General features: G+C 40.4%; 2 protein-coding genes across 8 annotated transcripts in view; one reads left to right on the plus strand and one right to left on the minus strand.

Moving 5' to 3' along the window:
* The window catches only part of ARHGAP15 (Rho GTPase activating protein 15), a 331,319-nt gene extending 316,678 nt beyond the window's left edge, over positions 1–14,641 (plus strand). For all 7 annotated transcript variants that reach the window (XM_013189194.3, XM_066999696.1, XM_013189193.3 and 4 more), the window contains one exon: positions 13,353–14,641. In XM_013189194.3, coding sequence (XP_013044648.1) covers positions 13,353–13,536 — 184 coding nt within the window. In that variant the 3' untranslated portion in view covers positions 13,537–14,641. The remainder of the gene's footprint in view (positions 1–13,352) is intronic.
* The window catches only part of GTDC1 (glycosyltransferase like domain containing 1), a 298,807-nt gene that overhangs the window by 9,068 nt on the left and 262,009 nt on the right, over positions 1–27,730 (minus strand). The gene's annotated exons all lie outside the window — the stretch shown is intronic.

Here is a 27,730-nt window from a genome sequence, read left to right on the forward strand (position 1 = left end):
GGACTTTCACTGCTTCCTCATCTCCGGGACACAGCGAGCAGAGGAGGCTGCAGAAGACACCGGTTGCTGCTTGCAGTGTAAATTGACTAAATAGCCTTTATCTCACCCTAATTTAAGCCCAGAACCGAGCACTGGGTTCCACGCTGCTCACAACTCCCAGTCCGCCAGCGCAATTTGGCACTACTGTCGGATTGGGCCCATGGTGTTTGGCAGCTACCTTTTATTCTTCCCTTCTTTTATGCTTTGTGAATAGCCTAAGTTACATAATACCAGTGACAATTTGTTTATGGCAAGCATTAGAGTCACTGTTTTATGATTACATTCAAACTTTAAGCCACATTTTGACATCTAAGGATCATCTTGCATTCCCATATATTATATACAATGAAGGTTTGTGTTCCAGTAAGGGGGGGGGGGGGGGAACTTTATAAATAACATGACTCCTTTTGTCTGAAGAGATTTTAATATATTTGTCTGATCTACTGTTTTTGCAGTAGCTAGAATATAATTTGAATATATTAATATTTTCAGCAACTGTGCTCAGGGAGCCCACTTAATAACTTATGCATGGATATATAGATACACTTCAGACAGAGGTAATGTTTTTAGCCCTTATGTCGGTAATACTTAGACACACACAATGAAAGAGCCTGTTCTTTCCTCCTCTTTGTTGTGGGCATGCATTGTGATGGTATGGAGCCAGTGTTCTTTCTGTTGTCTACACAGCCTGGATTCAATAAGCAGTTATATATGCATATTATGACAATGTGGTCAAGGAAACCAGATTTTTTTACTATACCTTCATGTGCCTGTACAGTATAAAATCTGGTATTTATTTTTCTTGTCCTCATTCAATATGTTAACAAAATCATAATTTGATACAGGTTATGTTCACTTTATAATTAAAATTATAGAGTTAGATGAAAATACAGCAAGATGTTGCTGAATGGAAAATATTTATCTTTTCATACATTACGCATTATGGTGCAATGTAAAATCAGAAATCTGTGGATCGGCTAACTCCAGCCAAGCGTATGACAACTTGCCTCCTCCCCTGGTCCACAAGATGCCACTGGTTACCTCTTCTAAGCCAGGATTTCTACACCTATCTCAGCCCCATTGCTAGGTGGCGTGGCCACATCCTCTCCAGAGCTTTGCCATGGTCTTCTGAAATGTTTCTGCACCATGTGCCTGTTGCCTCTGCACAGCCAGGGAGCAGGAGAGGAGTGAGGGGAGCAGAGCTGGGGCAGACCCCACAGGGAGGGTCGACTGGGGCTGGGAAACTTGGGAGGACAGGAAAGATGTAGGGAGATACCTCGCAGAAATGCTTCACTATGCTTGTTGGCATGGAAAGGTGGGGAGCAGGACAGGGATGTGCCAAGTAACCAGGAATGGTTCGTGATCTTCACTTTCAGATTAACACAGATCTTAGCATTCTTGTAATTCTTATCCATGCTCTCACTTGGATGCCCTAGGCATACAAGGTGCCCAAACTGGCCCATCTTCAACTGCAAGTTACATATATATATTCATAAGGTATATATGCATATTGCCTATTACTCGAGGATTTTTTTTACCTGTGGACTATTCTCATGAGATGCACTCCTGGAAGTACAGAATGCAAAACATCTAACACCACTTTAAATTCTGCTAAACTATCTTCAGCAAGACAGAACTGAGCTCAGCTTTTGGATTTCTGTCATTCTAAACCATCACCATCTGAAGAATCAGTATTTTAGGCTACTTTAGCAGGCTCTCCAGAAATGTTCTGATCACGTGCTATTATAAAAATCATAATATATCTATTAATATGGCATCAAGTAACTTTTGTCTTGGTGAAAGGGATGTTTCAGATACATCATTGTCTCTCAAGATTTAGGGGAAGAAAAAAAAAGGACACGGTTTTCTCTCATATCCAAACATAGCGTCAGAGTGACCCAAAATGACATTTCACTTTTTTAAAACGGTGAAATATCATTGTTTCCCTGCTAAAACTAAGGTGTACGAAGACTTCCTAGTCTCTTGACTACACCGCAGAGACTTCTGAATATGCTGGTTCCGGCTTGCCAGCACACATCCTGAAACAATTGCCGAGAGAGGTAGGGCTATCTACATCGGGACCTAAAGACTTTGGTAAAGTGTCTGAGGCAGTCAATCCCACAGTCATCTGCAAATAGTATGCATGTGAAAGGTGTTGGACTTAAAAAAGGAACAAATAGGAAAGTCTAAAGCCAGTTTAAAGCTAGGAAATATCGCAGACCTTACAGTGCTACAAAGGGTGCGTCTTACAAAGACACAATATCTGGAAAATCCTGCACTCCAGGCAGTTCGTGCATTTAGTGCAATGGACTATACACGTGCACGAAAAATAAACATCAAGCTAAGGTGAGTGGACAAGACAGACAAAGTGAAAGTAGAAAAGACAATGCTGACATAGTAAATTCATTGCTCAAGGGCAAGTAAAATGTAAATAAGTTTAAAGAAATCAAAGACTCGTGGCACATACTCACTAGTGCATTTAAGAGATATATTCATCCTACTCATGTTCAATATCAGTGCTGAAACAATCGCGATGCTGGGAGGCATGTTAAAGCATCTTTCAGATCCGATACAAACGCAGTGCATATATATTGCACTAGTAGCTTGTGGAGAGCTCAGAACTGAACCCGAACGAGCAGGAATCCTGGTTGAGGTCAGATCCCATACAAAGTCATCTCTGCTGGGCAGACCACTGCAGGAAGGCTTCACTTTAAACAAGATGGTGATAATGAGTAGAAAAGTGTGGGGTTTATATTAAGGACAATTAATAGGCCAATATTCAGGGGGTTGGGGGGGATTTAAAAGGACATGAAACAAAACAGTTTATGAAGTAATTGCATATTTAAGGCCTCACAGAAAAGGAAAATGACAGTGAAAGTTTGTTCCCTGGCTTTCATGGGATTCTTTGCCGCATTCTGCAATTTCAACACCAAAAATACTGGTTGCCTCAGAAAACAGAACTATTTACTCCTGACACTGGACAAAACCAATAATTTCTGCACCAGAAGCTCTAGACTCTCTAGAAAAGACACGTTTCTGAGCGGGTTGTCTGACGTTCAGCACTCCAGTATGAAATTCCAACCAATTGCTGCTTTGGGGCTTTAAGTCAGAAAGTAAACCTGTCATATCCAGGGCTGAGTTATTTGCTGTCAGCTGGATTACTGTAGCACAAAAGGGCTATAATTGAAGGCTGCAAGAGGTTATAGATTGAGCATAGTCAAAAGCAATAATTCCACTTAGTAAAAATAGATATCATCCGAACTGAGAAAAGTTAATCTCGTACACGGTAAAATTCTGACTCCGCTCTGCTCCTGATCGGTGGGAGGTTTGTCAGTGACTTTAACAGTAATCAGAATTTCACTCTCTGTCAAGAGAGATGCAGCAAAGGGTGTGATGAAGTGAAAGCAAATTTAAAATAACTGTTAACCTGGGGCTTCCAAAATAAATTTTCTGAGCACGGACTGCTGTCTAACTTGGTGTTTTCCTGATGTAGCAATGCAGACAGCCCTTCTGGGGAACAAGGCTTACAAAACTGTGCTAGTGGAGTACAGCTAGGATTTGCAGTAAGAATTTCCCCCCGTAACCACTGAAGCTCACATTGCTTGTCGGCTGGGGTGGGACAGCACCGCTTAAGCATGGAGGGTATCATTGATAAGAAGCAGATTCAGAAGATCTTTGCTGATTATCAATGCCAGGGCAGACACCCTTCCACCTGAGCCGCTCTTTTGAAAGAAGGGTAGAGATCACGTGGAGAAGAGCATGGTGCTGGCTGGCAGAGGCATTAGGTTTACCAGGAGGAGGCAGAATATATTATAATACCAAGTCTCATTTTGCTTTTATGTTTCTCGCCAGTAAATCTTAAGCAAGGAATGCAGTTCATGTGCATCTGTGAACAAGGCTCCACAGGGTTTTCTCTGTGCTTTCCACTGCTTGGGTGCGTTGGAGAAGGGCGGCTTCTTTCACTGACTTACTAAAATGCCTGGGTTACCAGCAGAACTGGTGGTTCTGCTTTTTGTGCCACGTATTTCTTGTTTTTCCATCAATAAGCGTGTCAAAGCCTCGGTGTCCCCACCTGAAAAATGCTGTTAATAACATTAATCCACTTTTATTAAGTGACTTCAGCTTTATGGAGGAATACCAAATATTATTAAGACAAAGACAAGAGGATAATAAGGAAATGTGTTTTTTCCCTTGCTGACCTAGTTTCTAACCCCCCTTTAAAATCTTCCATTGATTTTAATTATGCTTAATCTAAAGTTAAGCTCTCAAATCTAGCAAACTTAAGGGCTGCTTTTAAGTGAATTTTCTCACCCGTCAAGAGTTCGTCAGGCTTTCTGTGCTACAGTTAGAAGTTTATTTCCAGCCCAGACACCAAGTTGACAGAGCTCTCGATCCACGGAGAGCATCCAGCACGGCTACTGAGCAAGGCGCGAGTCCAAACGCCACCTTGCTCGGCTCAGGCTTGTGTACAGCGCTCTTCACAGAACAATTGCAGCCCTTTTCTCATCAGCGGTAGCCGGAGGCAGTAATAAGGGTGAAGGATATCTATCATGAAAAGTCCAGTGTCAATGTGTTCCCCCAATTTATTTACTGACCTTCAATGCAACAGCCATACTCCTGACCCTCATGAGATGAAGCCTAAGGGGAAATGGCACTGAGCACCAATTCCATATCCTGTTGTTCTGTGGTCTAAATTAAGTGCTAATTAATTACCACTGGCATCTTTGGCATTGCCTGTCAAATTGGATTTAGGATATCCTTTCACTGTTTAAACAAATAGCCCTACATCTAAAGCTAAAATCCCAAGTGCTAGTATTTTCTTTACTTTTAAATTTTTATTTAAACATTCAGCCAGTATCTCCACGGATTTTGCAGGTAGAATTCAAATAAAAGAAACAGGAATTGATATTGTCAATTTTGATTAATAGTCCTTCATTAATAAACATCCTGTTATTCAGTTTCCACCTGCAGTTGCTGATGTTGCCTGGAATCAATTAACTCATATAATTTGATTTACTTTACAAAGACATTTTTGGATGTGCTGTGCCGATGATAAAGGTTCTATATTTATAATTCTTGATTTAAGGGAGATTGTTACTAACTGCTTTTTATTTTTAATATTACAAGGAAATGTAGCTTAAGGCGTTCTTGAATTAGAAATAAAAATAAAAATAAGCAATCTTAAAAGTTAAATATGTATTTATTCATATAAGACTATCTGTTGCCTTCTGAGCTACACAGGCCACAAAAGCAAGCAGAGCCAGGACCTCTGACAGGTTGTGTTTTACAAGAAGCTGGTAGCTCTGCAGGAAAAAAAAAAATAAAAAAAAAAGGAAATAGAATTAAAAAAAAACATAGCAGAAGTTACATCATCAGCCAAAAATACAGTAAAGGAGTCTATGCATTATATTTCCATCTGAACATATATTATTCTATCTAGTCTCACACTGCCTTTATCACTCCACTTTCCAAACACCTCTAAGAAGTGCATTAGCATCTGCCTAACATCTGTCCCGGGTGGTTTTGTTCTCTCCCATCCTCTCCCTAGGGAGAGACTCGTGCTTGCAGTGGTGGTGTGGCTTTAGAGAGGGGCTCGCTGCTGTTTGAGATATATATGCTGCTACACGTGTCCCAGAGAAGGCAAAAATGAATGCCTTGTGAGCAGAGCTGCAGCTGGAGTCTGAGATGCTCCTTAGGAAAGTTCATGGCCCTCAGCTGGCTCCTACGAAGTGGCTGTCCCCAAAGAGGCAAGCTGCAGGCTTGATGGCAACTTCCACCGTGGTAGCACGGGCTGGAAAGCTCTCCTCCTCCCTCCAGTCTCATGAGCATTAGTCAGAACCAGTTTGCAGTCGGTCACAAAAAAAAAAATATTAAGAACCGGGGCAAACTGAGAGGGCGTTGTGCTGCTTGTCAGTGAATGGAAGAACTTACCATGTCGCCCAGCTGGTTGGTCTTCTCATAGTCACATACCAGGAGTTTCTTCAGAAAATGGCCAGAAAAAAAAAAAAAGAGATGGACCAGAGACTGAGAAGCAAATGAGGGTTCAGATCGATATTTCTCCACAGACCTGGGACAGGATGCCCAGAGACATTCAGTGTTATGGTACAAACACCACCACGCTCCACAAGCCTGTATCCTGGAGGAGTCTGAGTAGACCTGAGTTATGGGCCTCTGAGGAGAAAGGGCACCTCATCGAGGCATGAACTTGAGCACATGGCATAGTCCTAAGCCCAGGAGACAGCAGAATCCCTGGCAGGAATTGCTAACTTGTAATGAGCGCATCTGTTAGCATGGCAGTGCTGGCCCTGCTTTCTGTTCCCAGAACTGTTCATGTACTTGGCAAGATGCAATTATTGATTAACACACAACTGGAGAATGCATCTGACCCACGCTTCCCTCTTCTTCGGGCTCCCTGATGGGGCTGTACGAGGAAGGTAGGAAGCACGTGTGGTTTTGAGGCCTTCTTTGGCCCAAGGCAGGCACCGAGTCACCCTGTCCTCTTTGTATGGCCACAGCTGGCTGTGGAGGCAGCAAGGGGACCTCTTCCAAAGCACATTCTTGAGCCAGGCCCCCACGTTCTGCCTGCGTCACTTCAGACACCCAAATGTGTTTTTAGATCTTGGCCTGAGTCACCTGGAAAATGAAGACTGTCTCCACAAGCCGGGTACTCCGGGAGGTGTGAGCACGCATGCTCTTCAGAAAGCAGGTCATACAGGTAGCAAAGTTCACCCAATGGTGAAAAGTCTTTATTTTAAACTGTTTTCTTATTAAACCAGGGTAAGCCAGAATAAATGCTTTTCTTCAGCTTTTCGGAGTCTATCCAGCCAACTGTGAACCGATCTTCGGAGCCAGTTTAGTTATGATTTTTGTTTCGGGCTGGACTCCAAGGCAGTTCGTCCAGGGAGGGCTCATGCTGTACGATACGCGGGGGATCCCCTGAGGAAGCCCCTTCTCCAGCGGGTCCCTGTCAGCTGTCCAGGCACTAAATATAGCCACCCAACGGTCAGATTTAAAGGCCAGTCTGCAGAAGAAGACAGCATCGAGCGCTCATTCTTGTGTCCCAGAGCAACTGAAGAGAAGGGATTTTTCCCAAAGAAATGTAATATGAACCCACAGCTGCAGAGCACAGGAAGCCTATGGAGTTTCTGTAGGCCAGGAGCCATCGAGGCTATTTTCAGCAAAAGCAAGCTCTTAAGTATGTCTGAACTATTTCTGACCCCTCTCGTAACGTATCATACACCATGACCTGCTTTCTCTATTTCCAGTCTCAGATCGCTATTGTTCCAAATTCAACCTGTGGAGGAAACAGGAATTTAAAGTGCCTTTGCATTTTACACCAGCAGAAGAAAGTAGCTTAAAACTCTATTAATGCACTGTGATCTCTGCATTCAGTACACTTGTTGTGGAGGAAACCCCATGGCACAGTCTGAAAAGGACGGACATTGTGGAGTTTTGAACTCCACAATAAGCACCAACCTCGGGTTGTAGGTACACACATAAAGCCCCTTTACACACATACATAACAAGGTATACAGATTTCACAAACAAGCCAGGAATTCAACTGATAATGTTTGCTTTTCCTTAGCTTCATCAGCTGGTGAATACCACTGTAATACAACTGAGCAAATCATCCATAAAGCCAGGACATAAATAATAATGAGGTTTAGTTTGCATTCATAAAATATCAAGAATCCCAATTTATTACTAAATTTTACATTTATCTACATTGCAGTGCAACGAATTGAACAGTTTGCCTAAGTAGAGCTTATGCTATCAGGGGCTCACTTAACCACTGATTATTTCAGTGAGTCTCTCAAGATGGGGTTAAGAAGTGCACAAGCCATGAACTCTTCCTCCACAGTAGATGCATTTTGGTGTCTGTCCTAAGCTGGCAGCAGTGTGTTCTCAGGACATTGATATTTCTGCAAGGCTGTGACCTGTTATAAAATGGCACCTATTGCTTGTGTCTTAGGATCACTGTCAAAGCCAAATTTTGTAGTTCAGTTGTGTTTTTAGTACCCAAAAACACTCAAGTTTTACACAAAGAACAACCGCTATAGCTGAATTCAAATAAGTTTACAATAGACAATGATGCTGCAGTAATATATCATGTCTCAGGAAAGTATGTAACAGGACTTACAAGGAAAAATAGTACACTCAGAAGAAACCTAATGGATTATCTGTGCATCATTTTGTACTTGGGCTTCTTTTCTAACACTGAAAAACCCGTCTGCACAAGCCCTGCCAAAATGTACTTATACACACACAGACATTATCACTTAGTAGGATGGTACGTTTTATTATCAGGTTATTTTCCAGTACATTTAGCACAGTTAAGGTAAGTATATTAACTTTACTTCCAAATAAAGGAAACAAAGTTGTACTGAATGTCTCAGCCATTGTCAGTGAGTTAAGAACTGACAGGAGGTCCAAGTAATCAACCCTGTCTACTGCGCCGAGCTTTCCCCTGGGACATCTCTTCTGATCATACAATGTATCTGACTGGCATGGATGTAGAATTGCTTTCAATAAAGATTTTATTTCAAGCTTGGATGATTTCTCCCCAAATGTCTTGTCACTAAAGCAAAGTATGTAATACCTGTTGTTTTTTAAATCCCATGAACTGGCTTTTGGGAAGGAGAGGAGCATAAAATGTTGAGCTAAACGCTGTTCATCATAAGAGTCATATTTTAGCATGTTCAAATTGATCAGGAGCTCTGCAAAAGTCAGAAAGCTACCACATAAAGTAGCAGTGCAGTGAAAAGATCTGTTAGAAGAGCTATATTCAAGGTGAGTAAACTCAGCCAAGAAGGCAGCTGAGCCATCCCCAGGCAGAGTCCTGAAGCTGAAACATTACATCTGCTTACCACTGACTATCTATAGGAAACGGGTATTAGCTAATTTGAGGATAATTATTGGTAGAGAGAATCAATGGAACACGCAGACTTTGGCCCACTGAGGCAGGGCACAGGAATTTATGTCTCAAACCAGCCCAACTCTCCACCTGGGTGAGCTGTGACACTGGTTCCTAGCACTAGGGCAGTCTGTCCCTATTCTGTGGGGTTATTTGCTATGCCAAGAAGATGGATGTCACAAATACGTAGCTTCTCCTTTCTGGGGAGTGTTCTTTATCCCCATGTATCTTTAATCTTTCTTGGCCTCTGTTTAGATCTTGGTTTTGTTCTCTCACGACAGTGATTTCTCTAGTTAAACCAAATGTGGTGCAGAATGCTGGTGGTCAAAGTTCCGATAAGATGAAAACCTACTTTTATCTCTTGGTTCTCTGCTGACTCCAGAGGACTGCATTTCGTACACTGCCATTCTGGTCCATAGTATTTTACCAGATGATCCTTTCTTACTTTTCTGATCCCCTCATTTTGTAGTGTGTTGCTCTTCAGTCGTAGGCAATATTTCTAGTTCATGGAAGAGCAGCATGATCGTCTTATTTAAAAGTTACCCTTGAACATAATTTAGAGCAGTTAAAGAGTACAAGAGTACTATGCATGTCTAAAAATGTTTCTGCTAAGGGTAGAAATGCCCCAAACATTAAGCAAACAAATCCTCATGAGCTGGAAAAGGCTAAGAAGGTAGGAGGGAACGGTTCTCCTCTCATCTGGCAAAGGACAGCTCTGTCCTCAAACACTCTCCAGCTTACAGTAAGACAGTTCCATTTGAATTGGGGTTTTCCTCCCTAAAGACACCGAGTTATCTATTTTATATATGTGCAGTAGGAACATTAAAATGGTGAGGAATCAGAGCCACCACTGACATGCTTTCCTCTCTTCGGTAGTTTCTACAGAAGAGAAATGGTTGAAGAACATTTCATAACACCTAGTATGTTTGAAGTAAGAATCCTGTGTGCTTTCCGAATGTCAAAATTAATAATGGTTTTATTTAGAGAGTTTGAAAAGTGTAGGTTTAATGAAACTGGAGAGCCAAACTCACCATACCATGACCCTCTCAGCTGTGGGGTTGCCCTGCTCTCGGTTGCACGCTCTCCAGCTTACAGTTGCCTTAGCAACAGCCAAAGCATAAAGTATTTTTGCTTATATATCTGCCATTGATACTAGAGCCCTTCTATCAGACACTTCTGCTGTTTTAATAAATCATTAATTTCATTACTATTAATAATGAGACCTGTATTTTCTGTATATCTCCTGACTTGTGATCTTTAAGGACTTACACCATTCTTGAATTTAGCAATTTGGTTTGTTTATTTTTTGGGAAAAAAAATCTTGCACACCGTAATGCCCAGCAATTTCTTGATGTGGTTCCAACATCTGTAGGCCTGGATTACAGATTGTTTCTAAAATGATCTTAAATTGATAGATCATTGCTCCTTTCAGTTAGGCTTGACAAAACGTAGCTCTGGCATTTCCTTTCCCTTTTTATGTTCTAAGCGGTGTGTTACTCTTTCTGTTCTTTTTTGTGCCAGAAAAAGAAATTCTTGCCCATTTTTTAAGGTTTTTCCCTTTTAACAACTGAGTTTCACTTAGCAGCTACAGTAACAGCTTAAATTGTGTATATTTGTTTTTGTTTTGCTTTGACTTTTTTCCTTGTGTGGACAGATGAAAAAAACATCAGTTATGCAATTTCATTGGTAAATATTTGTAATTTAAAATGGCATAAGGTCCCAAAGTCATAATTATTTTCTTCAGGCTGGATTGAATTCCTTCTTTCTTTCCCTCCAGTAGCTGTATTTTGCCACAAATCATTTAACTACTGAGACTTTCCTGAAAAGTAATTCTGTTTCCTTGGCTTAGAATTTTTTGTTGTTATGGTCATCAAAACAAGTACAACTGCAAGAATAGATAGAAAACCTGAAGAATTTTCAATAGATTTTGTCCATATAATAATTATTAAACTAATGTTAGACTTACTGCCTCCCTGTAAGTGTGGATTTTTTCAGTGCCATGCTCCATGTCAGTGCACCACAACAGGTTCCTCTCCATCGCCAATGCACACCATGAACATCATGCTTCATGCCATACCCTCACCTCCTGAGAGCTGAGTGATTGCAGACCATCTCCACTCAAACAGGTCTTTGTGTGCAGGACTGCATCTCCAGGGAAAGCAAAGGGAATTATTCTGCTTCAGAAGGTGGCAGGGAAGGGCAGAGGGATTGGCTATTCATCTTCTATTTTCTGTGTCCACATCAGAAATAACATGTTGATGGTTGGACTTGATGATCTGGAAGGTCTTTTCCAACCTAGGTGATGCTATGATCTTGCTCCAAATTTTACAGAAGAACGTAATCAGATCCTTCCTCTCCTTTCATTTTATCAAGCCCTTTTCCCACCCCACCACCACCATTCTTTACCCTGATTCTGCTCATCCATGATCCATGGCCTCCTGCTCCCTGCAAAGTCTTTCTGATCCAGCTTCATTGATGCTGTCTGTTGTCAACACCACCTCATTGCAAAACTTTAATGCTGCTGAATAGGATTTTTTCCCTGGTGAACTAACATCTCTACCTATGCCCAGCGTCGCCTGCAAATATTTTATAAGGTTTCCAACTTCTAGCATGTAACAAGCTCAACAAAAACAAGTCCTTCTCACGAGGACACCTCAAACTCCATGTATGTCCTTCTGCATAAGTAGCATTGAGGAAAATAACCCTGCCATCCCTGTGACAAACTTTTTTAATTGTGATAAATATGTGTGACGTCCATCAGAAGCCCACACAGTCATTTGGCAACAAAACTACTAACTTTTGAGACTTTCTGGATTCCTAAGTGATGATATGTTAATCTTACCACAGAGGAAACATAATTATTTTTTAATTTATAGTAAAGATGCTATATTTTAAGAAACAAATAATTAAGCCAATCTGATTAGTGCCATATGGAGAGTGTTTTGTGCAATGGACACCACGGTTACAAGCATGAGGCAGAACTCAGTAATGTTTCCTATTTAAATATGGAAAAATCCATGAGCATCAATGTTCAAGGAATGTGGTAAATGACAAGATTGGCAGAAATCCACAAGAAGATACTCTTTGCTGTGCAACGAACGCCCACGAACATGAAAGAAACCTTTTTTTAAGTGCCTGAACCCAAGCCTTATGAAGTTTCTTTCACTTATAGTTAAGATTGCTGTCAATTCAGTAATAGGTATAGCAAAACAGAGACAGCTATGATGATTCTTAAATTGCTTTCTGGACTTTAAAAAGGTGAACGAGTGACAAATAGGGAGAGAAGGTGGAAAGCAGGACTTGGCTTCAACTGTACTCTTGAAATATCTGAGTTAAAACTAACCTGTTAGGGAAGCAGCCATAAATTCAAACATTTATGTATTAAAGTTACATTTAGTTCACAATCCTTGTAAAGCTGTGTAATTTATTTGTAAAATACGTATCTTCATTTACTAGTCTTTCCAGCCTAGGATATTTTATATATTCTGGAGGGTGGAAGGAAATGGATTTCTACTTAGTTCATACTCAGCGCCGCAGAGATTTATGCGAAACTGCCTACCTAAACTCCATCCGTTAAACCTATATTGTTCTTAGACCAGACTTCTCAATCCTTAATGTCATTTCCACGAGAATATTAAGTCTTAATACAGACAAAAGATCAACTTTTAATAATAATGGTCCCCCTCTCATAATTTGTGGGTAATAAAGATATCAACGGTTATAATCCTTACCATTATTTTCTAAGTCATCCCATTAAGGTATGTGGTCTCAGTGTCTCTTAAGAAACTTTGTGTCAGGATAAGGCATGCAAAAGTCTTTAGTTATATAAATTTCACAATCCATTTCAGAGCATACTAACTTTATTGGATTTAAATTAGCAGAAGGAATGTGTTTCATGTGAGCTTTATATTAAGGGCCCTTTTATATTTACCCAACTCTTTCAGTGCAGGAGACCATGCTACAAGAAGCAGGGAGGCTTCTCCCTGAAGCCACCAAAACTGTTAGCATCAACAGTGCTTGATTCAGTGTATTGATTAACATATAGGGCACTCCCTATTTTCGGTATTTAAATGTATGAGGTCAGAAATTATTCCCTTACAGCACACACATGAACTAATGGTCAGTCACCAGAAAGCAGCAGCCAACAGTACCCCGATATAAATGAATTGTAGGCTGGGCTTTAGACCTCCATCTCCTTTCATTGCTCATCAGGCTGGAAGAAGTCATCCCTTCCCTCCCTCTTTTCTTCCTTTCTGCTAACTCAACCAACCAAACATCCATGGTAGGAGAATCAGTAAAAAAAAAATAAAAAACGGAAAGTGCCTCTGTATAGTTCTAATGCAATAGCGACTCCTTTGACATCCCTCTTTTTTAACCAATTCTTTCCTTTCGTCAACAGGATAGCAGCCAAGGAATCCGTGAATCTTATGTCAACACAAAGCTTAGGAATTGTGTTTGGACCAACACTCCTTAGACCTGAAAAGGAGACAGGGAACATGGCAGTCCACATGCTGTACCAAAACCAGATAGTTGAACTTATGTTGAGTGAGTACAGCAAGATCTTCGTCTCTGAGGAAGACTGACAGACAGGGCCTGTTATTGAAAACGTTCACATCTGTCTTGATGTCTAATATTTTTACATTTCTGTAAACATATTTCTGAAATATTTCTTTTTCTTTCAAGTGACAGATGCCTCATTTTGTGAAAACTTAATGATGATTTTGTGTTTAATTTTCAAACATTGGAATAAAAAATATTGTCAACATTTGCCTATATGTATTCTGCATTAACCCTTTGAGAGTTTCATTATGCTAGCACTCCAAGTGTCATTTTTTTTGCAAGCTGAGCATACAGCATATGGCCACGGACCATAGAAAATGCTGTTTACCAACATATGCAATGGCACAGAAAGACAAATGGTAATTGAGGAGACTGGTGGAAAATGGAATAAAAACCAACAAATTAAAACAGATACCACATTTTATCTAGGTAATCCAAGTATAATTTACCTTTCTCTTTGATATGTATTGAAAGTTAAAGACATGATACGTAAACAATTCCCCTACTCCAGGAGTTCTAAAAAGGAATGCATTTAATACATTTAAACAAATTATGAAAAAAAAAAAAAAAGAAAAAGAAAGGAAGAAAAAAAAACAAGTCTCTCACTATTTGCATAACAGTGCCTAAAAAAAAAAAAAAGAAAAAAAATTGGAACTTTGGCGTTTTTACTTAAATGCAGTACATGAAATGAAGACATTGCATGACTGCTCATTTTAATGTAACATCCATTTTGATTCTTCATCACACTGTACATCTGCCCGCTTTCCCCAGCTATCTCATGTTCTGTAGCATTTGTATTGTGCTCCTGAGGATGCTTTATTGGTGAACTACATTAAATTCATCTAGAAAGAACTTTAAAAAAAGCCTTTTCATATGCCCTTAGGATTACTTGGCTAGACTTGAATCAATTTATGCATTTGATGGTTAGTTTCAGTTGTCATGGATAAACAAAAGGGTAACTGTCTAGAATATATCAAATATTGTTTCATTTTGAAATGTATGTTTCCAGCTATACACATCTCCTACCCTGTTTTGTAAAAGTATTCTGCTGATAAAATGTAGACTTATGTTTGACAGCTTTTTAATCAAGTTCAAAGAGAATAAATAAAACTAATCCAGTGTGGTAAAGAGTCTGTCTGGTTATCGATTTGTTCACAAAATGAAAAATAAACCATGTAAATAAGATGTGTGAAACACAGATCTAGAAGCAAATATTTAAAGCAATTAAAGACCCCAAAACATAGGATTAATGCATAGGTCTGCTGTGCACAAGAGATATGTCTTCAATATCACCTCAGCAGATCATGGATTACTCCAGTTTTACTTAGCATCATTTTACAAAATACCGTGTTATTCAGGAAAGGTTGCTCCTCAGAGCAGTCATTTATGGAAAAAATACATAATGAGGCTTGATCATTAACCAAGACCAGGCTCTTTCATCAGGTACTAAAATGGGCAGAAAATACCACCAAGGAAACATAAAAAGCGTTTGAACCCACTGGCCCCATGATATTTTCTGACCTCCCATGGACTGGAACGTCCAAAAAAATCAAGCGAAACAGAGGGGTAATGACCAGCAATTAAAATGAAAAACATAAAAACAAAATACTATCCCACTATATCACAAGTATTCAACATAACCGCTTCCTAATGAAACCCTAACATTCTGAAGAACCCAAATTCACTTCACTTTCAAGAAAATATTTTTCATGTTCATGTCAAGCCATGAGTACTTAAACAGTAATGCTTTTCAGTATCGTCGTCTTTAGACTCTTTTAATAGCAACAAACCAGGCGCTGTTTATAGCCTGTGGAAATGACTAGAAGAAAGATAGTCAGAAGTTCAGTCTATTCCTTAATAAAGACCATTCACATTATGGCCCCATGGGTGCTCACAATCATGCTATTGAAGTAATTTCTGCTATTACTGGAAATGAAAAGTTCACTTGTTACTTGGATCCTGTTGCACTCAGAAGAAAAGATTCTTAATTAATTAATTAATCTTCCTTTAAGCTTTCTTTGGAGCATGGAGACTCCTCTTGTTTTTATAAGCAAGAAAAGGCTTATGAAATGAGGCTGTATCTTTTTATAAGATCAACTGGTTTGGTTGAGATTTAAAAAAAAAAGGAATACAAGCAAACTTTTAGACATACAAGTCTTTCTTCTGTTTTAAAGGGTGCCTACGTGAGTTCTGCACAAATGTGGTGACTTCTCTATTCAATGCTTTGTTAAAGACAGAAGTCTGATATGTGGGTAGCCGATTCTGCAAGGACACAAGTGGGTCTCACCAGAGAAGCCTACGTGTCTGGGGTGTGCAGCAGATGTCTATCCTTTTTCCTGTCCAAACAACAGAAAGGACCAACCACGCCTTGCCATCAACATGCTCGTGTCCCCAGAGCCCAGATTTTCACTGTCCTGAATATCTACCTGAACACAGGGGGGGAAATTACTGCCTTCGCTGTTAGTCAAAGTCAAAGATCCAGCCCCATGGCTCTGGACATCAGCCCCCAGGGCCAGAAAGCGGCTGGACACATCCATTTCCAAAACCCAAAGTGACCAAGTCCGGCCTCCATCCAGCGTGAGCAAATCACTGGGCCTGTATCACACTGGGCCTGCATTGCTCCTGCAGGTAGTGCTTATAACAATATTTGCTACGAATTGGTAAAACTTTTGCTCAAAGTCCTTAGTGTGCCAAAATTAGACTTGCAGAAGACCTTTTCTTCAGGTGTAGGCTTCAGTTTGAGAAAAATCTCAAATAACTTAAGCAACGAGCTGTCACTATTACTAGCAAACGATCAGAAAAATGAAGGCTGATAATGCAGCAGAGTTATTTGTCCAAGAATCCCTGTGTTTATCTGCATCTTCTCCCTATAAAAATCAGCTTTTACTCAAACTGGTGTGAAAAGGCAGCTGTCCTAATTACTGGGATTTCTGCAGTAAAAGAAGACATTGGAAGGAGATCTGTAATGGAATTAAAATGAGTATTTCACGTTTGGAAAAAAAAAAAAACTAACTGAAGTTTATGCTTTTACAAGAAAATTGTCAGTTTTTACTCAAGAAATTCAACTGAAAAACAGAATTTCCGAGAAACAGAATGAGACAGACTGATCTTGCTGAGCTAGAAGACATGTAAACTGCCCTGAACACATTTCCATCTCTCTTTTTATTTACATATATATGTGTGTAAATATATATATATATACACACGCACAGAGCAATATATATCTTAATAGCTCTTTAATTCTCTGCTAGGCCAGCTACAGTGCAGGTACCATTCAGTCTGATTCTGTAAGCAGCTCATGTTGCAACGGAGCCAAAGACTGCAATCCAACCTGAGGCACTCAAGGAGTTCAGCTAATCAATTACTACAGAGTATATGGACCATGGGCAGAGTTTGGAAGAAAGCAAGAAGTTGGGACCACAATCACCCACCACTGTAATCAGGCAGCACATAGATTTTACATGGTTAATTCTCAGCAGAGGCTGAAAGACAAGCCTCGGGGAACACACATATTATCACTGCACAGCAGGTTCCTGTGCACTGCATTCCTGCTTCATAAAGGAAACATGGAGCACAGGGAAGCTGAGCGTAATCGTGGATGCAGGTCTCAATAACAAATTCTGATTTTTGCAGGATGCAAAAATGGGACCCTGGGCAATGCTTGTTTTGCAGAACAGAAGAACCTTCCCTAGCACTCATTTCAGACAACAGAGAAAAGCCTTACCTAAAGAGCAAGGGCAACACAAGAGAAACATCTCCAGCAAGTGGTCTGCTGAGGACAGGAGCAAACAAACCCTTTGCTGCTTGAGCTCTGGAGCCCCTGATAGTCAGCAGGCTTCACCAAGGGAATGCTTACAGGATGCTATCAAAACAGCAATCACATCCTTGTGCCAATTATATATATAACAATAATAATATACCACAGGTTATTTTTACACTCAACAGCTGCATATATCCAAAAGTACCTGAAAAACTACATGAATTAATTCACTGGTTTTCCTTATCCTTACGAAGGATGAGGATCCCTGTTAGAAAGATACAATTGTATATTACATAGAAAACACGAGTTTTCACATCAGTTTTGTAAAGGATATATTGGAGTTAAAAAGACCAGAGCTCCCAAAACTCAAGACAAGAGAACTAAGGATCCAGTACCACTACTGGTCGTGTGAGAAACTGAGGCACAGAGCCAGCCATGCCAAGGGAGAACACTGTGGTTTAGTTCTCATTTTATTCAGCCACATTCTCTTCTTCTTTTTTTCTTTTTTTCCTTTTTTTTTTTTTTTTTCCAGAATTTTTATATTTTACCCCCTTGCTTCCTCTTCATTCACCCGCATAGTACTGCACTGGGGTTGTTGGAAGCACTCAGCTCTTACCCTTAAACCCTCAGAGATGCTTCAGAAGTGCAGGAACCCATTGCCACACTGCAGAGCAGCCTGGCCGTGCACCCCCAAAAAGCTACACGCACGCTGTAAAACCTGGGGCAGTATCTTACACCTCCAGTAGAAGCTGACAGCTTTGTTTAATAAGTTTAAGAGGGACCATAAAACACTGCAAGTTCAGAATGCACGCCAATTAATTACCCACAAAACACCACCATTTTAGAGCACATTTCAGTTAATAAAAGGCAGACTCATAAATTTCACATGATTCTCCTTCGCCTGCGTCAAAACACAATTCCCATGCTCAGCTCCCATCCATAAGTCTCTTAGCCACTCCTTTTATCTCCCAGACACATGGCCACCTCCCCACCCATGACTTCTATATTGGCTCAAAGCTCAGAAGCTTTTTCAGAAGCTCAGAAGCTTTTTGGACTTCTTCTGGTTGCCCTTTGGGGTAGGTGGAGGTGTGCCCTCTGCTCTGGAAAACACAAGTGATCATACTGACCATATCGAAAGCAGTTCACCAGCCCAGTACTCAGCTCCAGCCTGCCCACTGCAGTGAAATAGATGCAAGGAGTCCAATCATTACATCTTGCTTTCCCACAGGGGATGTTTTTTTGCAGCCCCAGGCAGCAAATGGTTTTAAGTAAATGTCTAAACTCCCTGTATACGTTTCTATCTTTATGTAGTTTCTGTCACTTATTATCCATTTTCAGTCCTGCTAGGCTCTTTGTCTTAATGGTATCTGATGAATTTCCCAGGTTAATTATGCACCATGTAAGAAAATATTTTACTTGTATCACTTTTAAATTCATTAGCTTTTAGCATTATTGTATGGCACTCCACTTGCTCTTGATTTATGGGAAAGGCTAAATAGGATCGTCTGACTGACCTCTTCTGGCAATTCACTATCCTATATACCACTAACATATCACCTCTCATTTGTCTCTTAATCAATTTAAGCTTCCCTTGCATGGAAGATCTGCCACACCTCTTATAACTTGCTTTGTCTTTCACTGGATGCTCTGTGTATCTATTCTGCCCTTTTGAAACAAAACAAAAAAAAACAACAAAAAAATAAATATTCAAGGTGAAAGGATCCAAGGATCCTTAATATTTTCCTTATTGATCTCTTTTCAGCCCATTAAAGAATCAAGCTGCTTGTTTGTATTTGATTGCTCCTCTGCACTGAAGAACTGCATTGTCCTTAACACTCCCAATGGACCAGATTCACAAGGGAATTTGGGGACCTAAGTGTTATTCTGGTCCATCCATACAACATTTCGGTGCTGCTGGTTCCTCCATGGTGGCTATCTCACCTTGCACTGGTTGGAGTCCCAGTCAGGAGCATTACTAGCCCTGAGGGTCAGGAAGAGGGAAGGCAGAAAAAAGAGACTGCCCAGCAGCAGGTCTTGTGCTCTGACCAAAAACACCAGGAGCAGGAGCAGCTGAGGGAGGCCACAGCCTTCCCACGGGGATGATAATAGCATATCTGTATGTGTAATAATAGCAATGACAAAAAGTATGCCACATGCTCTGCATATGCCTTGGGTATGCCCAGTGTATACACCTACCCCAGCAAAAACACCCGCATGTGTGCACTGTAGCCCTCTTCCTGATAGACGTGGCTCTGTCAGGCTGATGGCTAACGGCAATTTCCTGGCTGTTCAGACGACAAAAGCCTATCTTCTAATCCCTGATCCAACCCACATCTAACCCCTTTTACCACCCAGGACATGCAGTGTTGCAGGAACATCGGGCTGATGATTGCCTGACCCCATAAGATGCTCAAGTTCAGACAAAGCAACACAAGAACACTGGCTGATGCAGGTTTCCCAAGTACTGTTTGTTGGAAAGCAAACCAAATTCCAAATCTTGTGCTTTTGACATGCTTCACCTCAAATGTGAGAGCTGAAACTCAGGTACCTTAAACATGTCCTGAGGTGCAAAACACAAGCACCTTCTCAAGGACGCTGGTATCATTCTTTCTCACGTCACCGCCTTGAACCGCAGATAGCCAAAACACTGTCAATGCTTTCCCTCTGATGCTGCACTTTTAGAGAGTAGTATGCATATTGCAGATGTGGTTTTCTTGCACCAGATTGAAAAAAAAAAAAAAGAAATAATCTTATTAAAAATGTAAAAGGATTTCAGGGTTCTGTGCATACTCAGAGAAAAGAGAGACGTCAACAACAAACATGCCATCTGAACAACACGGAAGGACCTCTGTCCCATGGGCATAATAGATGTTTTATTAATAACATGCTTTTATATATTTTTCTCATTTCCCAAAACAAGGGGAAGAAAAGAATGGTTTTTGAAATCAAAACATCTCCCTAGCTGGACAGCTGAACACCCTCCCCAAAACACGAGAAATCGAACTAGGACCTGGTGAGCTTTCTGGGTGTGCGTTTTCCTGCCCCATGTGTGCTTCCATCTTCAGAAAGCCTCCGGCACAGGGACAAAGGCTCTCCCGTTCTTGAGAGCCCATCAGGAAGCACATTAGCTCCAACTAGTACATTAAAAAGTTGGGGCTTTTAAGTGGCTCAGACAGACTAAGCACAAGCACTGATGGAAAAGATGTGAGATGTTATGAGTTACTCATCCTCTGTGATGGCTGAATAGGGTGTGAGCAGACAAGAGGGAGGACAAAGGCCTCTTTTTCCACCATCTGGAAGAAACAGAGCAGCTACTGATAGAGCAAACTGTTTTTTTTTCCCTAATCTAAGCCAGTTTCCTCTGTCAAGTAGAAGTCCTAGTAATGGATAAAGGAGATAGAAGTGACTCTGATCCCCCAGTTGCCTTCTACCTGAGCATGTGTCTGGACCCTCAGGACACAAGATACTAGGTTCAAGGAAGGGTATTCCTGTATTTCAGCCTTGGAAATACTCTCCCTAGAGTATAGGTCCTCAATAATCCAGTTCTCAGATAATATCCCAAATGGCTTTAAGGAAGCTAGGAAAATTTGTTGGGAGGGATCAAGGGCATGGGGTGCTTTAAAGTAGAAAGATCCTAAATTAAAATATTTCTTCCATTTTCTGCCAATACATATGACACATATCATCACTGAACAACATTTCTGTTCATTTTTACTACCTTTTTGTTATGGTTTTTTTTTTTTCTGTTAAAATAGAGTGTTTTTGGTGCTGCTACAGAAATTTGTTAAATGCAAATAAAGATGAAGGCTGCATCTCAGAAGTAATGCCATCTTTCTCTGGGATCATCGTCAGATGCTAGGAAAATATTGCTTTGTAACAAGAAGGGAAGAGAGGTGAACCTTGATATCTGTGGCCGAAAGGGCTGCAGGCCAAGCTGGGAGAGTGCTGTACCTTCTGCTCAGGCAGCCCTGCAGTGGCTGGCATTACAAGAAACTCCATAAAAAAGTCTTTCTGGGATGCAGAGATTCCTATTGACTCACATAAAGCTTTAATTGCTTCAGAGCCCAAATACTTCCTACACAACCAAACCTTAGATTTTACCTTGTGGACAAAATCTTTTTTAATCCCTTCTTATCTGTACAGCTGGGGATTCATTCATAAAAGATTTTGAGCATTTGACCCCAAGCATGCCCCAGTGCAGAAGGAATCTATCACTCACATATCAGGTTGGGATGTCTTTTTCTGCTGTAATTCAAGTGCACTTTGCGAGGCTGCCGGGGTCACAAGCTGCCTTTCCTACAGCCACTCTCCTGTGGAAGCCACCAGGAGAACTTGCGGGATAGGAAGGAAAAAACTAACTAATTAAGGAGCAAGCGTGCATCTGTCTCGGGCCACTTGCCAAGCATAATGTGGTGTGGGGGGGTAGATCTTCTGCCGTTAGGACATGCTCCTGCTGGACTTGCTGACTCCAGTAGTAGGGGTGACAGACGCCGCACAGTCAGGTCTCGGGACTTTCTGTGCCCACCTAATGGCAAAAAAAAAGCTGTGGGATTTGTCAGAAATTCATCTGGCTGTAAACATGCCAGAGGTTCCTGAGGTTTAGATAGCTCTGAACAGGTCTCCGATTTACTTAAACTTATACCACGTACCTGTACAAAATAAAAGATGTACATGTACAAAATAACAGATGTGTCTGGCAGTTATCTCCAGGAACTCATGTCCAACTTGTGTCAAAAACAGCCCAGATGCGGCCTGCACCATTAAGTGGTGGGGAAAGCAAGCATGGGAGGAGAGGACACTATCAAAATGGATAGACCAATCGGCAGGGAAAAGCTGGATCGATCTGGATATTTGGCATGTTCCAGATTTTCTGGTGCCCTCTGAAGAGACTATGCTTATGGAAAGAAATCTCTTTCCATAAAGAAGCCCTGCGTAGTTCATTGGCCCCTTGCCGAGCTCCGGGCTGAATGAACAAGAGCACCCTCAGCACCATCCTACCACCACGGCAGAAGCAGACAAGATCACCGTCCGTACTTGCAATGAGGATAATGAATTTGCCAAGACATCTTCTTGTAACCTCAGTCCCTCTGCTAGAGTAAGAGCAGCCACGGTGGCGTTGGTTTGCCTTACGCGGTCACGGATCAGTCAGTAAGGAGCTGAGGCTGCTTTTATCCGTCTTGTGGTTGTAGAGACCGCACGAAACCAGAACGACTGTCTCCCTTCCTGTATAGCAATTACATTACTAAGTACAAAAAGAGAGAATCCAGTCATGGTAAACTTTAATATCTACGCGTCTGGCTGAACTGGCTCCCTTCTGGATAGACGACCACCATGTAACTGCACTGGGCGAGGACGCTCCCACCACGAGGTCCAACTGCAGTAAAATCAGACACCAAAATCTTTTTAACCTTTTGTCTCTTCCCACCTCTCCATCATTCAAACCTACAAGCATCTGAAGCTCTGTTTCATGGGAAATGTCTGCGAATGAGGTCCGAGCTTGCACAGGAACATCTTTGCTTAACATCCACCACGTTGATGACTGTAACTTAATTACCGTGCATACAGTACCAGTGACAGTAAATATTAGTGCTGTGTGCTGCAGAACAAATATCCCATGATGAAAAATTCAAACAGTATCGAGCTTTTCATTAGTGCAGTAATGGCTTTCTCACACATTTAGCTCATTTTTAACTCAACCTGCTACGGGAAGGAAATGACATACTTTTTGTTGAATAAGACAGCACAGAGATTATATGAAGGTGCTTTTTTATGGATAAAGAAACGTATGCTACATTAATCTATTTTTATGCTTTGCACTACATGCTGATGAGTCATTTGAATGCCAAGTTTCATTAGTAAATTGGGAGTGATATAAGTAGCTCTACGATAAAATAAAATACATGTATTTCATTTAAGAATGCAAAAATTTCAGTGCTGCTGCAGAATGTCTTAGAACACCACCTAGCATCATAAGAAAGAAGGATAAAATCTTAGGACCCTATTTATAAAGGAATTTTGTGTCCATAAAAAGTACATTAGTAATACAATCTGCCCAATATGGTATTGTTCTATCATTTCTCCACGGATCATATTAGTCAGTGTCCTGTTAACATCCATTTTATCATACTGTCATAATATTATATTGAAATGAGATCTGGCACTTTTGGGGTCCTGTGCAAGATGAAAAAAAATGGGTCTCCAGCAGTCTTCCTCTTAGATATAATTGAAAAAGAGGCAGGCATGAGGGCATGCTGTGACTCACGCTGCCAGAGAGTGATCCGGAATCATTCAGATGATGAGTACATAGAGAATGCCGCGCACAGAAAGATGGCAATTTGCTGTACTAATGTTTTGAAAATGAAAATTTCTAGCTGTTTTGCAGAGGAGCTTAGTAGGAAAGGCAGAAGAAGAAAATAATAATAATAATAAAATCTTTTATAGTTAAGCCAGATTATTTCTCTGCTGTTTTCAGAAAGGCTGCACTACAAGAACAGTGTTTTCACAAGAATAGTGTAAAACATAAATGAATGTTGCTTTATTGACCAAAATAAGTATAAAGGAAATAGAAGGAAAACAGAAAATGGGAAAAAAATGGGAAAAAAAAAATCTCTCCCTTTTTTTGAGGATTAATTATATACAGAGAGATTCAGGGGTACCTTTCAGTCTCCTTGAAACAAATCTTGGATCCTCGCTCCTGTCACTGTGGCCACATAGCCATAGGGAGGGACACGTAGGTACTCACTGTGCTTCAAGCCCATAAGGCTATATTTCTGCCATCAAGCACCACTTCCAATAGCCAAGTTATCTGACAAGCCACAGCAGGATTAGAAACATTCTCATTCTTCCCAAATAGACTATAAACAATGATATCAACAATGATAAACAATGATATCAACACCTATTCCTTTGGTGTTTCCACTGAGCTTTAATTCAAATGAGCAATTCCAACCTTTGTTTAGTATCTGTGTTGTCAGTATTGGTACACAGTTTTTAAAAGTTTTATTGTTTTTATTTATTTATTCTTGTCCTTTCATTTGACTAGCCTTGTTCTTGAGATCTTCATTTTGTACTAAATGAAGCAAATTTAGTACTAAATGAAGTCCCTTTCTTCATAATTTTGTTGTTAAAGACTCCAAAACTCGTGCTGATGGCCTGTCCGCAAGAGTACAACCCACGCAAATAACCTGAGCCCTCTTACACAAAGTGAAACAATCTCCTATTAAAATAAATAAATTTTAAAAAAAAGAAATCAAATTCTGCCTTTAGTGTACACTTAATTGGGGATGTACTTAGGGATCTACAGCGAATGCAGGGCCATAGGGTTCCCTTCAGCCTTACAACATCCAGAAGAACATTTCTTGGTGAAATGCATAAGAAAATTAATTTTAGTGAATATTTTTTTCAAAGACCACACTGTATGATAAGAACTCCTATATCTGCATGTTGGAGCAGACATGATCAAAATCAATGTTTTGGCTTTAAAAGGCACTTAAAATACAGTCCGTATCCCACATTTTTGCCCTCCGTTTTCCAGCGAAAATCCATCTCAAGTCACCTAGCTATTCTTCACCATCCTCTACCTTTGTCGGCAACATTTTTTAATCATCATTCCTTGTTCTCCTTAATGTATCAGTTTTTACCATTGCTGTTTAAATTTTTATAGGTCTCTGTGCACTGAAAGAGTCAAAGTGTGATCTTTCAGCAGAAAGGAGGAGACCCCTTTACTTCAGAGGAACTGCAGGAACGTATGTGTTTCGCAGGGAGGGCCATGAGTGACCCAGAAATAGATGGTTCCTGGGAAAACGCTGTTTAAGTGCCAAGATGGGCAGTTTACTACACGTGCAAGTCCAGGTGAATGGGGAATCTTCAAGGATCTCCCATTGAGCTGAAATTGGGGCCATTTTTATAGCTTTCAGTTTTGAGGTCACAGTCACCAGGACTGGAAACTCAAAAATGACTTCAAAAAGGCAAATGCTAACTAGATTTCACACTAGATTTCATTTTACTTGGCATTACAGAAAGAATGCAGGTATTAAATAGACTGTTTCCTGTATACAATAAGGTTAATTAGTAGCAAGGGATGGAAATCAGTGTAGACATAACTCTTTTAGACAGGTATCAAAAATAATCCCCTGATCCCCACAGACCCCAGCTGCACTGAAAGAAGAACAATATAAAAGATTCTTTAAAAGAAATTTTTCAAACATTCTCCAGGTGTCCCAGCTATATTTAAATAGGCCTGTGGCCCCATGTGTACTCCAACCCTTTCTGCTCCGCAGTTCCCTTGCTCCAACTTAAATGAGCAGAGCACTCGCACAGAATTTTGAGGTGCAGCATAAAGGATTTCTGTACAAAGAGACTGGGACTGCAAACCGAGACAGACAGGAGAACAAAAAGAAGAATATATTCTGGACTGAATGGGACTTCCCTAAGCTCCTTATCAATAAGGTTAATAAGGGTCCATGCAATTTACTGATCACTACGATGCAACAACCGGGCTAAAGCTATAAAGAAGCTACACAGATACCAGCTTTTAGTGCTTCTCATGGCCCACCACATTAAAGTCCCTTTACCCTTCCCCTGTCACCCCACTCAAGAGAATAAACTACAGTCTGTGTGATTGGCCTGACTAAAATCCCTGGTCTGCTATTACACTTCTACCTGCCCTAGTTAAGCAGATTAATCATTATTTCCTAGAATGTGATCCTCCAGTCCCTTTGTAATTGAAGCAGTAATGCTCAGATATTTCTAAAAATGTATTTCTGAAAAATACATTTCCTTTTTTCTCCAGTTTAATTTTGTTATCCTCAATCATATGCATGATATAAAAAAAAAAAAGCTCCAAACTTCTATCTCCTCTATAAAATACATGTCGTATCAAAAAGGTGACAAGAGGGGGAAAAGTAATTAGTGAGTTCACAGAGTTCAGTAGAAAAGTTAAAATAGAGTAACACATTACTTTTTATGTTAAGATTTCACAAGACAAATCTTGCCTGTGTTTTAATTGCATGTGACCCTGGCAGTCCCACTCTGAAATGAAGTGCCGTAAAATTAAAGATGACAGACGCTCAAAACAAGTCTTGTGATCTTGATTAAACTACAAAGACCACACTTTCTCTCTGCTGCAACTCAGATATGATGGGCTGTTTTATTTGGGGAATTGCTTCATTAATGCTTTCTTTGACTAGACATGTTTATTATAAAAAATACTGAGTATGGTGATATCTTGCATAGCTAAATAAATTCTAAAAGGCAAGTTAAAAAAAAAAAAAAAAGGAATCTTTAAATAACCTCAAACTTAAATGCATCTTTTAAAGATCACGGACATCTGTAGAAGAAGGTACCAAATGTGTCTGCGTTGCATAGCACCTGGTATTAAAAGTCCAAGATTTTATTCACTATTTAGTCCATAAGAACCACCTTGATTTTCTGACAGCATTATCCAAAATTATTATCAAGCTAATATATATCAACTTGCTTCTATCAAGTTTCCACAAGCTAGGAAAAAAAGATGGGGCAGGGGACTGAAATAGTGGGGAAAAAAAATAAGTAATCTCCTTCCCTGACAAAATCCTTGCTACTTTCCAGAAGCGTATTGATGATTACTGGCTGCAACCGTCTATATGCAGCCTTCCAGATCCTTGAGCCTCCGTGAGTTATGTATTTCCAAACCCGTTCTATTATCTAAACATTGAGATTAAAGAACCTGCAGGACTATAAGCATCGCTTTAAATCTAGGTTCAAATTATAACTTGTACATCTGCAACGCCTCCATGTTCCTTCTTTTCCAGACCAAGTTATCAACAACACTTGGCTTTCTTTAGTGATTTTCAGTTCGAAGAATCGAGACAAAATATTTGTAAATCAAGGGACTTGGTGGATCGATGCTTCATCAAGACAAGCAGCTAGTACCCCACCACTGCTCTCTATCATCACCGTGCCAGGGATGCCAGGGCCATGCTGCTCTCACAGGAGTAGAAAACAAACTCCATTAACGATGATTTACATGTCATTCAGGACTGGGGTCACAGTTCAGCATATTTTGCAGTCATGTGTCTGATTTTCATTTTTGAAATAACCTCACAGATTTCAGAAGGATTTCCCACTTGACTACATAATGTACAATTCAGGAGCCAGAAGAATTACAGCACTTGGTACCATAGAAAATAGTGCTCTAGACATGCTAGGTCACACCACATCTCTCTGCACCTTGCCAACATTTTTCACTTTTAAATGATGCTGTCCAAGTATTACTAAATCCATTTTTCCTAAATATTTCATATATTTTCTTTTATCAGTCATACACTTTGGGGAATCAAAATATAGAGGCAAACCTTTAGCCCCATGCCCAGCCTATGTCTGGGAATGTTCAGGAGGAAAAAAAAAAAAAAGCTGAGGATGAAGAAAGAATTTCTTACCCTAAATGAAGCTTCCCAGGCAGAGGAAGGTCAAAAACC

Source organism: Anser cygnoides, chromosome 6 (assembly GCF_040182565.1).
Source record: "Anser cygnoides isolate HZ-2024a breed goose chromosome 6, Taihu_goose_T2T_genome, whole genome shotgun sequence".
Lineage (NCBI taxonomy): Eukaryota > Metazoa > Chordata > Aves > Anseriformes > Anatidae > Anser > Anser cygnoides.